The 12,936-nt window shown below is 39.1% G+C and overlaps 1 protein-coding gene across 1 annotated transcript in view; it reads right to left on the bottom strand.

Moving 5' to 3' along the window:
* The window catches only part of LOC135468178 (ryanodine receptor 2-like), a 171,824-nt gene that overhangs the window by 83,615 nt on the left and 75,273 nt on the right, over positions 1 to 12,936 (bottom strand). The window contains exons 43-52 of the mRNA XM_064746268.1: positions 12,747 to 12,868; positions 12,352 to 12,427; positions 11,954 to 12,130; positions 11,312 to 11,461; positions 10,763 to 10,878; positions 6,042 to 6,097; positions 5,170 to 5,268; positions 4,722 to 4,820; positions 3,762 to 4,026; positions 282 to 406 (exon numbers count right to left, since the gene is read on the bottom strand). Of these exons, the coding sequence (XP_064602338.1) occupies positions 282 to 406; positions 3,762 to 4,026; positions 4,722 to 4,820; positions 5,170 to 5,268; positions 6,042 to 6,097; positions 10,763 to 10,878; positions 11,312 to 11,461; positions 11,954 to 12,130; positions 12,352 to 12,427; positions 12,747 to 12,868 (1,285 nt within the window). The remainder of the gene's footprint in view (positions 1 to 281; positions 407 to 3,761; positions 4,027 to 4,721; positions 4,821 to 5,169; positions 5,269 to 6,041; positions 6,098 to 10,762; positions 10,879 to 11,311; positions 11,462 to 11,953; positions 12,131 to 12,351; positions 12,428 to 12,746; positions 12,869 to 12,936) is intronic.

Below are 12,936 nucleotides of genomic sequence, written 5' to 3'. Positions count from 1 at the left end.
AGTTCACTGACAGCCATCAGTTTCTTATGGGTTGCCCAAATTAACAGAAACAGAAAGGTACATGAGCCACAAGTTTAACTTTAAAATCACAGCCAAATCTGTAAGATCCTGATTTCTGTGACCTTAGTGGTTAGCGAACATTTATTTGAATGCTGCAGGTGGATCCACATTCACAAGCTACAGCCTAACCTGAGCACTCACCAACAAAATCAAATTAACCACCTCTTATGTTTGTACAGATATGATGAGAGATTTGACATGTAGACAGAATGCTTGGTTACCTCTCCGACCCCGTCATACTGTCGATGGAGCAGGCTGAACATCTCTCGTACCAGATTTTGGTTCTGTATGAAGCTCTCCTCGGCCCACCTCACCATGGTGCGACCTATCAGGGTCTGCAGCGAGTCTGAAGTGAAACCACCACAACAATTCAATACCACATCACTGTCAGTGGACACCATTTTAGAAGTGCTCATAACAGGATAACAGCTACATGTTTGTAGTCTTAATAAATTAATCTCGTACATGTATTCCGTGATTTAATGGTTGTTACATCACACAATCAAGGAGCACATTCAGGATATAAACTAATGAAGACTAACCATTCTTTGGGGTTTTATTTCCCGAGTGAGACACTGTTTGCACAACTACAACCTGTGTTATATCCAGATGGCATGATCCCAAATAAATGTAATACTGTTAGAAGAGTTCATTGTTAGATGTCATTAAACAGTAATGCCATACATGTTACATGCAGAGAGGGGGTGGAAGTCATAAAGGTGCCACAACAGATACAGTCAGGTGCCTACACGGTCAGATTCTTACAACAACAGCAGTTCATTTTCTACAACAGTCTCTGTCCAATTTATACAACAGTCCAATTTATACCACAAGAGTCACAGACCAATTTCTACAAGACTCACTGCCCAACAGTCGTTGATCATCTGTGGTGACCGTGCTCCCACACACACAACACAGTCCTTGATCATGTGTGGTGACCACCCTCCCACACATACACTAGTCCTTGATCATCTGTGGTGACCACCCTCCCACACACACACTACAGTTATTGATCATCTGTGGTGACCACGCTCCCACACATACAATACAGTCACTGATCATCTGTGGTAACCACACTCCCACACATACACTACAGTCCTTGATCATCTGTAGTGACCATGCTCCCACACACACACACACTACAGTCCTCGATCATCTGTGGTAACCACACTCCCACACACACTAGTTATTGATCATCCGTGGTGACCACCCTCCCACACATAGAGTACAGTTACTGATCATCTGTGGTGACCACCCTCCCACACATACACTACAGTTATTGATCATCTGTGGTGACACCCTCCCACACATACACTACAGTTATTGATCATCTGTGGTGACCACCCTCCCACACATACACTACAGTTATTGATCATCCGTGGTGACCACCCTCCCACACATAGAGTACAGTTACTGATCCTCCGTGGCCACCACCCTCCCACACATACACTACAGTTATTGATCATCTGTGGTGACCACCCTCCCACACATACACTACAGTTATTGATCATCTGTGGTGACACCCTCCCACACATACACTACAGTTATTGATCATCTGTGGTGACCACCCTCAAACACATACACTACAGTTATTGATCATCTGTGGTGACCACCCTCCCACACATACACTACAGTTATTGATCATCTGTGGTGACCACCCTCCCACACATACACTACAGTTATTGATCATCTGTGGTGACTACCCTCCCACACATACACTACAGTTATTGATCATCTGTGGTGACCACCCTCCCACACATACACTACAGTTATTGATCATCTGTGGTGACTACCCTCCCACACATACACTACAGTTATTGATCATCTGTGGTGACCACCCTCAAACACAAACACTACAGTTATTGATCATCTGTGGTGACCACCCTCCCACACAAACACTACAGTTATTGATCATCCGTGGTGACCACCCTCCCACACATACAGTACAGTTACTGATCATCTGTGGTGACCATGCTCCCACACACACCCTACAGTTACTGATCATCTGTGGTGACCACCCTCCCACACATACACTGTACATGTAGATTAACAATAAGTGACTTTTTCAGAATTGCAGGAAAACGATAGATTATGAAATGTAACAGTTTGCATCGTTTCAATAAAATCAACCAAAGTATGAAAGGAAAGTAAGAAAGATATTATGTGTTGAATAAACAGAAGGAGAGAATTAGAATTTACAGTATATTCACAGAGCATTAATGAAAAGCAACCAAATAAAAAACATTATTAGATCTCACAAACATAACTTTGAAACTACAATTAACACACTCGCACTAACCCAGGAATTAGTTAGACTTCTACTGGAAGATTAAGTTCTTGTTCCATACAAGATGCTTTTCTGAACATTCTACAGGGTACAAGCAAGTCACTATCAGAGCTTGGACCAACCTACCACATACATACGTGTATACACTGAGTACACACTGGTTAGTACTGTATCTGGCTGAGCACAAATACATATGCAACATTTTCCTGTACTCACAAATACAAAAATAAATACAAAACAAGGAATCTCAGTAAGTTAAATTCTTCACTGTATGTAAAGGATGTAATATGTGTAGGTGTGCATGGAAAAGTATCCATTACAAAATGACTCTGCTGCCGTAAAATGGATCAGAACACCCACCATCCTAACCCTCCCTCAGACCATAATGAACTCTGCCAAGCTGTTCTACCAGCAAAGCCAAGCCAGTATCAAGCATCACACACGATACAGGAAGATTAGGAATTCATTTACACTTGCAGGTAGTCAAATATAAAATGTGTCTATTGTGTATCCTATTCTCAAACAAAATTATATATAAAGAAAAATAAAATGAAATAAAGAAGAAAAGAAATAAAAAAAAAACACTACAAATAATGATGACAAACAACTGCAACCCATATCGGCTTTATAAGTACAGTTCATGTGGTACAGCCAATCTAAATCCAAGAAAGCATCCTACAGTATATGGAACCTTCACAGAGTTCATGATGTCTACCCAGTCTAACTATGTTTTACTTTCCTAAAACATCACAGACTATTTGGGCAGTATGCCAGGGTTGATGGTCTACTGCGGGGAAACAGAGCTGGTGTAAGATTAGAGAGACTTACCACCTGGTACAACAGCTGATCAAGTAAAAGTCACAGCAGACAATAAACTTAACAAGAGCTTAATCCTTGAAAATATGTAAACTTATATTGTATAGGTTATATTGTGTGACAAAGTGGCCCTCAGTGTAAGGACGTCCTTACACTGAGGGCCACTTTGTACATGAAAAGACCTTGCACATGGCAACAGGCAACTATGAATTCACACATGAATAGATAAAAAAGTAAATTGATTTTTTTTAAAAGTCCTCCACCAAAGAACATGGTATTCATGCATGTTTACTTCCAGCTGATCCTTTCAGCGATGGTCAATCAGGTGCATGTACATCCATAAGATTCTCAATATCATGCACCCATGTATGTTTAATGCAATGTCATCACTTTTTTTCTTAGCAATCTGAAGAATTTATTTTCTGGAATTTGTCAACAATACAGGTATGATCACTATGGCTAAAACACAAATTATATTTTGGTGACAATGCAGCACATTTCTTCAGAAAACATGAGAACAACACCTGTGTGAGGTTAGAAATCCTCTCACTTGGTTTTTCTTAGAACAACACCTGTGTGAGATGGTGAGTTCCCTCACCTGGTTTCTCCACGTCATCCAGATAATCATTCTTGTCGTCTTCCTTCACCTTCCAGACGAGCTGAAGAAGTTTCTCTGACACAGACGTAGTCTTCTCCTCGGCGACCACATCCTGGGTCTTCTCTGGCTCCTGGATAGTGGGAATGGTGCAGTGACGCAGCAGGTCTGAGTGGAAACACCTCAGCGACTCCTTCATGTCCTCGCGACAAGGAGACTGCTTCTCTTCTTCCTCCTCCTCTACCTTAAATGCCAGCAACGCCTTCATCTGCAACACACAATTAAATGTTAACAAGGCATTCATCTAAAGCAACATAGAGAATGAAATTGTTTTCATCTTTTCATCTTCAAGCATCGTACAATGTATCTATCTGCTACATAAAGCACCAAACAATGAATTCATCTGCTTCAGAAAGGACTAAACAATGTATCTATCTGTCACATACAAAATGAATCCATCTGCTACAGGAAGGATTAAACAATGTATCTATCCGTCACATACAAAATGAGTCCATCTGCTACAGGAAGGATTAAACAATGTATCTATCCATCACATACAAAATGAATCCATCTGCTACAGGAAGGATTAAACAATGTATCTATTCGTCACATACAAAATGAATCCATCTACTACAGGAAGGATTAAACAATGTATCTATCCGTCACATACAAAATGAATCCATCTGCTACAGGAAGGATTAAACAATGTATGTATCCGTCACATACAAAATGAATCCATCTGCTACAGGAAGGATTAAACAATGTATCTATCCGTCACATACAAAATGAATCCATCTGCTACAGGAAGGATTAAACACTGAAATGGATCAGAGGCACAGATATGGATGATGTCATATGATTATACATGTACTCATGCTGTCACATGTACTCATGCTGTCACCTGTGTGGTACTTGTCATGCTTTCTTGAAAACATCGAGGTTTTTATAACAAACCAGACATACCTGTGCATGAGGTGGACAGCGAAACTCTCTAGTTTTCTTGGCAGTGATGGCCGACGGTAAATCTGCCTGCTTTATCTCAATATACCTCCGTAGCTGGTCCTATACAAACACAAGTATACACAGTCAGATGGCAGATGCCACTTCTCCTAGCAACACCACCACAATGATCATTATAAATATTCCCATAGTGTCATATAAGTATGACTGATAGTGTCTGATCTGGAGAGGAGATATCATATTGTCATTTCACAGTGTGACTTTGGTCAAGGTAATCAGGACACCTTACACGTAGTTCATGACACATTTCCCATATACATTTTAGCTTCAGAAACACTTTTACTGAAAACTTTCTGTTCAACTTCCTCTGGCATGACAAAAATGTTTGAATCCTGGAATGGAACAAATGAAGCCACCCAAAAACCCATGTGAAAGTAGGTGAACAACCTACATTTTGGCTCTCTCCAACAAAGTCATCAGCAAATGCCACAATGGACTCGACCCTGTGTCTGAGCTGACAGTCGCAGATATGCTGCAGGATATGACACAGCTGAAACATAATATTATAATAACAATTACCTCTCTATGTTACACAACTACACCTGAACACAGTGTCAATGTTACAATGTTTATTGTAATGTTACAATCAATGTTACACAACTACACCTGAACACAGTGTCAATGTTACAATGTTTATTGTAATGTTACAATCAATGTTACACAACTACACCTGAACACAGTGTCAATGTTACAATGTTTATTGTAATGTTACAATCAATGTTACACAACTACACCTGAACACAGTGTCAATGTTACAATGTTTATTGTAATGTTACAATCAATGTTACACAACTACACCTGAACAAAGTGTAATCTACAGCTTGAATTCAATGGCTCCATTGTACACGTGTATACTTATGTACTTAATTTAAGGTTTATGGTGAATAAAAAATGGAAATGAAAATGGTGATATCACACCTAGGATAAGGGATCGCTGAATACCTTTCTGGAACATTTCGCAAAAACATTTCACAAAATTGTCCAAACAAAACCTGTAGTTCTAGGAATTCTATGACTTATGTCATGTTTCATTTCTCTTACTGAAGTATTCCACTCAGTTATGCATAAAATCAGAAAAACCAGTTTTATTTCCTTTGAATTGTAAAATATGAGTTGTGAAATGCACTTAATATTTATCAATCTTTGAACAGAATGACCTTTACATTTATCTCATTGAAAACACTTGATGTTGAGCATGATATTATGTCGTATGAAAACAATTCTAATACACAGAAAATTGCCCTGAAAGTATACCATATGTACCTCAAGTTTAACATCTTCAGCTAACACCATGTGTAGTAGTCCAGTCTTTGGTTGACCTGTTCAAAATAGATTCAAATCTCACATGTTAGTACAGGAATGAGAAAAGGACAGGAAAGAAATCATTTCTGAAAGCAATGACAACAGATTTTTGCACACTCTAGCCAACCTATCAATCCAATTTTACCTTGAAGGCAACACATTTAATATGAAGGTACTTGACTATTACCTGCTTTCCAGTCAAAGGATTCATTTTTGTGAAACACAGTGTAAACACAGGAACAAAACATGAATTTACATTTACAAGTTAGACATTACATCATACAGAAACATCAGCACAATTACAAATACAAGTAACACTTACATGTGGCAGGATAATGTTAACCAATGGAGACAAGTCGCTACAGAAACTGCTTACATATAGCACTGTGAGAATTACATGGAAACCCATACTGCCACATTTACATAGCTATGTACAAAGTTTCGTAATCTGAGCATGTATATGTGGAACAGAATACACAAATCTTACACAGAAGAGCACACTTTGTTTTGTAAAGTCACGTAATGGTAACATCTCTGAGAGCTAGATATGGAACATGTAGGATTACATCAAAATGTAAATCAACATGCATGCAAATAAACATTTACATTTTGTACACCACATTTACAATAATGTTCTTCATCTGTATAAAGTTACCTTTAACACAAATACAACGCACACATGCTGGTTATCTGATATGATAAATACATGTAGTGAAAACACTCAGGGGTGGATTCCACAAAACTAATTCTCACTCTACACAAAATATAAAATTTGGCAGCAAGATAAATGGAGTGCACATTATAAGTGAAATAATATGATTTATCAGGAATTGTTTGGTGGACCTGAGAAAACGCAACGCTCATGCTCCGTTATACCCTTCACATTGTATAAAAACTTAGGGTTTAGTTCATTGTTGTGAATAAAACTATAAACTACTTTCCCTTCACAAGTTCCCTTCAGCATATATGTATTGATTACAGAGAACAAATTGGCACGACAGCTGAATGGTGACAATCCATGTGTCTTAATAGTGGAAGCCAGATGAATACCAATCCCAGGTGGTGACAGGTGATCGTTAGGAAATAACAAATATTCTCTTAAATTTTGAAACTATTTTTTAACTGAAATAAGTAAGATGATAACACTATATAAAATGGAAAAATTTCTCATCTCATCCAATATCCATGTTAGAACTGGTTTTTATGATGTAATGGATAAGCCATCTTTCCTTTATATTAAATTTAAGATTACAGGCTTTTGTGAGTAAATGAGAAATTAAATTCTGCATTAAAAAAGATGGCCACAGAGAATAGAGCACCATAGTAACTGTGATGCTCTGGTGGGGCCCTGGTGGGGCTCTGAGAAATCAATGAGCAGTCATGTTCATGAACAGTCAAAAGCTTGCTAAAGTGACAAGGGGCCTAAATTCATTGTGCTTCAAACTGTAATCAAAATCTGGGAAACTGATCTACAGACTAGAGTGAACAAATTGCATGAGGGCCTTAATGTTGTAAAAACCAGTGTGTTACAAACTGACCGTCATGAGAACCAGTGTGTTACAAACTGACTGTCATGAGAACCAGTGTGTTACAAACTGACTGTCATGAGAACCAGTGTGTTACAAACTGACTGTCATGAGAACCAGTGTGCTACAAACTGATTGTCATGAGAACCAGTGTTACAAACTGACTAAAATGAGAACCAGTGTGTTACAAACTGACTGTCATGAGAACCAGTGTGTTACAAACTGACTGTCATGAGAACCAGTGTTACAAACTGACTGTCATGAGAACCAGTGTGTTACAAACTGACTGTCATGAGAACCAGTGTGTTACAGACTGACTGACCTTCCGTCCAATTCCAACTTCCAAACAGTTTCTACTTTTGTTTTACTACACCGAACTAACATGCTACCTGGAAGTGATCTCCTAACACCGCAGCTGTCAGTTCTCAATATCAAAAAATGCTAAAACCTCAATACCGGGAAAAAGGGTCAGCAATTTTCTTGTCTCGACAAGTCTCAGAAAATGATATTCCCAATTCCGATCTCGTCGATGTAAAAATAGTGACAAGGATTTCTAGATGATAATTTCTACCAGTTAAGGTTTTTACTTTATTTTATCCCGAACCCTCCCTTGTGTTAGAATATTTAGGGATTAAAGTTTGCCATACATGTGTGAATTCTGACATAATTCCTCAAAATAACATTATGTATGATGAAAAAAAAGAACAAAACATTTTTTCATGAATTTGCACACGCTCACAATAATGTGCATGTAATTCATCCACCACACGTTCAAGTCCGGAATACCTGACGTACTGAGCATACACAGTCAACTTCTGACAAACAATGGTATTTTGAGGAATCACAGGTGGGTGAAAATAAAGATAAATAATAAAAGTTTATAATGATGACCAAGTACATGACATACCCACAGCAGCTTTTACATGTTCAAATCCATGTCCTAGTGAAAGTAAGCAGTTCAATAACACATTAAACTTTATTTTATATTATCTTCCTGTCAAATGTTGGAGACATGAACTTTATTTACTATGACCACTAAACTCAGCATAAAACATACAACAAATGGATTTGTGAAAACAAGAATTCATGCAGCATGACAAATAATGTCCAACAGACAGTAATGTCTATATACATGAATATGTACTGATTCGTCTGGGTCATCTCCAGAATACATGACAACAGTTATTATCACCCCACGTCTTACTATATTATACTCCCCAGATCTTCAAACCATGTGAAGGTCAGTCAAATAAACACTTTGTAACATTAGTCTCTTGTAGCAAATACAAAAAAGAAAACCTTAGATAGCGATAGCATTAAATGTTTGGAAGTCATGAAACAAACTCATGATCAAGCTTTATCCAACACAGAGAATGCAGCGAGCAGAAACTAGAAGGAAACAAACACAGACTTAAAAGCATGCATTTTGTCCAACCTTCACATGGTGTGAATCAACTTGCCATCTATGTATCTACTGTATGGTCAACAGCCAGTACATATCTGAGGCAGCACTAGTAAACAACTAGGCACTCAGTGCTCCCTGTGTCAATCACATGTGTATATCTACTTTATGGTCAACAGCTAGTACATATCCGAGGCAGAACTAGTAAACAACTAGGCACTCAGTGCTGCCTGTGTCAATCACATGTGTATATCTACTTTATGGTCAACAGCTAGTACATATCTGAGGCAGCACCATTAAACAACTAGGCACTCAGTGCTCCCTGTGTCAATCACATGTGTATATCTACTTTATGGTCAACAGCTAGTACATATCTGAGGCAGCACCATTAAACAACTAGGCACTCAGTGCTGCCTGTGTCAATCACATGTGTATATCTACTTTATGGTCAACAGCTAGTACATATCTGAGGCAGCACTAGTAAACAACTAGGCACTCAGTGCTCCCTGTGTCAATCACATGTGTATATCTACTGTATGGTCAACAGCTAGTACATATCCGAGGCAGCACTAGTAAACAACTAGGCACTCAGTGCTGCCTGTGTCAATCACATGTGTATATCTACTTTATGGTCAACAGCTAGTACATATCTGAGGCAGCACTAGTAAACAACTAGGCACTCAGTGCTGCCTGTGTCAATCACATGTGTATATCTACTTTATGGTCAACAGCTAGTACATATCTGAGGCAGCACTAGTAAACAACTAGGCACCCAGTGCTGCCTGTGTCAATCACATGTGTATATCTACTGTATGGTCAACAGCTAGTACATATCTGAGGCAGCACTATTAAACAACTAGGCACTCAGTGCTCCCTGTGTCAATCACATGTGTATATTTACTGTATGGTCAACAGCTAGTACATATCCGAGGCAGCACTAGTAAACAACTAGGCACTCAGTGCTGCCTGTGTCAATCACATGTGTATATCTACTGTATGGTCAACAGCTAGTACATATCCGAGGCAGCACTAGTTAACAACTAGGCACTCAGTGCTGCCTGTGTCAATCACATGTGTATATCTACTGTATGGTCAACAGCTAGTACATATCTGAGGCAGCACTAGTAAACAACAAACAACCAAGTGCTCAGTAGTGCCTGTGTCAATCACATTTCTTCCACTGGACACACAGATACATGGTGACAAGAAGACAGATTGTAAATGTAGAACATTCAAATCTTTTTGGTTTAACATAAGACACATACATGTAAAAGTACGTAAATCTAGTTCACATAATTTTATTTTACACATCAACTGCTTTCACTGAATTTGGTGCCAAAAGTTCATTTTCTGTGAGGGCTGACATCCATACCACTGTGTCCCTCAGTCATCAGTTGTTATGATTATGAAGACCATGAGCACATGGACTTATTCATGACCCTGAAGACCATGAGCACATGGACTTATTCATGACCCTGAAGACCATGAGCACATGGACTTATTCATGACCCTGAAGACCATGAGCACATGGACTTATTCATGACCCTGAGAAAATGCATGATAAATGTTCAGCGGTTTTTACTCACCAAAAGCTCACAAGTTTAAAACGGACAGAAACCATAACACAAATTCTGTATAATCAGCTGTCTCTGTGCACTTTTTCAAAGTGCTGTTTTGTTCAGGAGCCATCTGCTCTGGAAATGAGATAATGTGTGCTATATACAAGGCAGATATTAGTTCAGGATAACACTTACGTCTATCGTACTTCTCATCAAAGGAGGTGGGGTCAATGAGGCAGAGGAGATGGTAGAGGTCATCGTCATCCAGCAATCCCATTACTAGTAAATTATCACACACCTTCAGCAGAGGCCTACAACAACAACACTGTGTGACAAATACTGCACTCAGCACAATTGGTTGGTGAACTTTCATAAGCTTTAATTCTCTCTGAACTATTCCTCACTAATCATGCAAATATGATAGGCATTTATACAGACCATGTCGGCATGTAAAAATACGAACATTTGTTGTCAAGCTTTCAGAAATACTGCTGCCGCCAGCTTATCAGGACCAATAACTGTGAATAATGTCACAAGAATGGCTAAGCAAGCCTGGCCACATCGGTGCTTCAGTATAAGGGTAAGTGTCCAAAATTCCCAAGAGCTAACTTTAGATGAATAAAAGTTATACCACAACACACAAAATTTAACAATCATCATTGTAACAATGTAATCAGATGTATCATGAGAATGTATAACTTTTGGTAAGGGCGACTATGCTAATAACCAGCTAGCCTGACTTACACAAAGAGGTTGGCATTGCTACCCCCGATAGGGTCCCTGATGTGGGCAGCTCCCTTACTGACGGCCTCCGTCAGGGATTTCATCACGTGACGTTTGAGCTGAGCCACTGGGAAGACGGGTGCCAGCTGATCCTTAAATCCTACCTTAGCCCTGAGGAGGGAATGCAAAAGGTTATATTATCCATGACAGCATAATGCAGTTTAATTACTAAAATACTGAAAAGAAGCACAGAACAGCATATTCATATAATTATGTAGGGCTACATGTCTACATGGTTTTATTTGATTGTTGTTTTATGTCACACTCATTTTGACTCTTAACACTTTAATCTTATATCACAATGGTTTATAGGTTTCTGGGTGAAGGAAACCAAAAAGCCCAGAGAAAACACATGTACAATACACACCATTCCGATTAAAACCACAGTGGAACAGAAGTTGAATTCAGCATGCAACATGATTGGCCCAGGGCTTGTCATTCGTGACAAGGCAGAGACTTCAAAAGTGATTTAATGACAGATTATTTTAACATGACTGGTCAATACATTGTTATACTCAAAGATCACAAAACATGTACACTGGCTGGGCACTGCAACGCTATAGAATAGATAAGCATATAGCACTGTGTGACACTGTCTCTTACTTATGCTCTGCCTCCTTGCCGATGCTGAGCTCAGGCCTGATGGAAACGCTCTTCTCCATGACAGGGATGCTGTGTTTGATCTTGTATGTATCTGACGTAGGACTGGGTCGTCTGAACAGGCTTAGAGAGCGTGTCTGTACTGTCAGGGGCACGATAAACTCGTTCTGGGTCAGCAGTCTGGAGGATACCCACAATGGTAATTGTCATAACACATACAATATGGGCAGCAGGAATTCACACTCTAAAAGCTAATGTGTTGGAAGCTAATAAACTGCACTGTAGTAATGGATGGTTCTTGTATACTTTTTTGGATAAAAGATGGTTAAGTATAAAGCTCTGCAGCATAAACACACAATTGTTCACCATACTGACTATAAAATACAGAAATGGTAAGTTACCTGGAGTGGGCATGTGATTCCAGGTGGAGAGATATCAGCAGGTTGTGGAAACCATGGCGTATTGGGCCAGCCAGATCTGTTCAAACAATCAGAAATACACATTAGTTACATGTCTAAGACAAGATTAAAAAATTGTTGATTTTTACATTAATAGTGAACTGCAAGATAATGAAAAATTTGTTCAATTTTAGAAACACAAATTTCGCTGATGTACTTCTGTCTCATCATGTGTTCCAATACTGGTGATAAAGTCATGCAAGGTTTGTTTTAAATTCCAATAAAATCATTCCAAAGTAGCACAACAGTAGACACTGACACTGTATCTACCTGTGGCATGTTTGACAATTATCAACAAAGAGAACTTCTGGCAGAAGTACATGCATACAAGCCCTTACATTCACTGCGGATACAGTGCATCAGCTGTCTCTCATCTACATGACTTGTCAGCACATTGGCCACTTTATGGTTGCCATGGGAACACACTGCCTGGTACAAATCCAGCGTCCGAGCATGGAACCTGTGATAACAAACAGTAAATGTCATCTTCTGCAATCTTCTGGAGCAAGTACAACACCAACCTCCATG

Source organism: Liolophura sinensis, chromosome 6, assembly GCF_032854445.1.
Source record: "Liolophura sinensis isolate JHLJ2023 chromosome 6, CUHK_Ljap_v2, whole genome shotgun sequence".
NCBI classification, from domain to species: Eukaryota; Metazoa; Mollusca; class Polyplacophora; order Chitonida; family Chitonidae; genus Liolophura; species Liolophura sinensis.
This window is presented reverse-complemented; position numbering and strand designations above follow the sequence as displayed.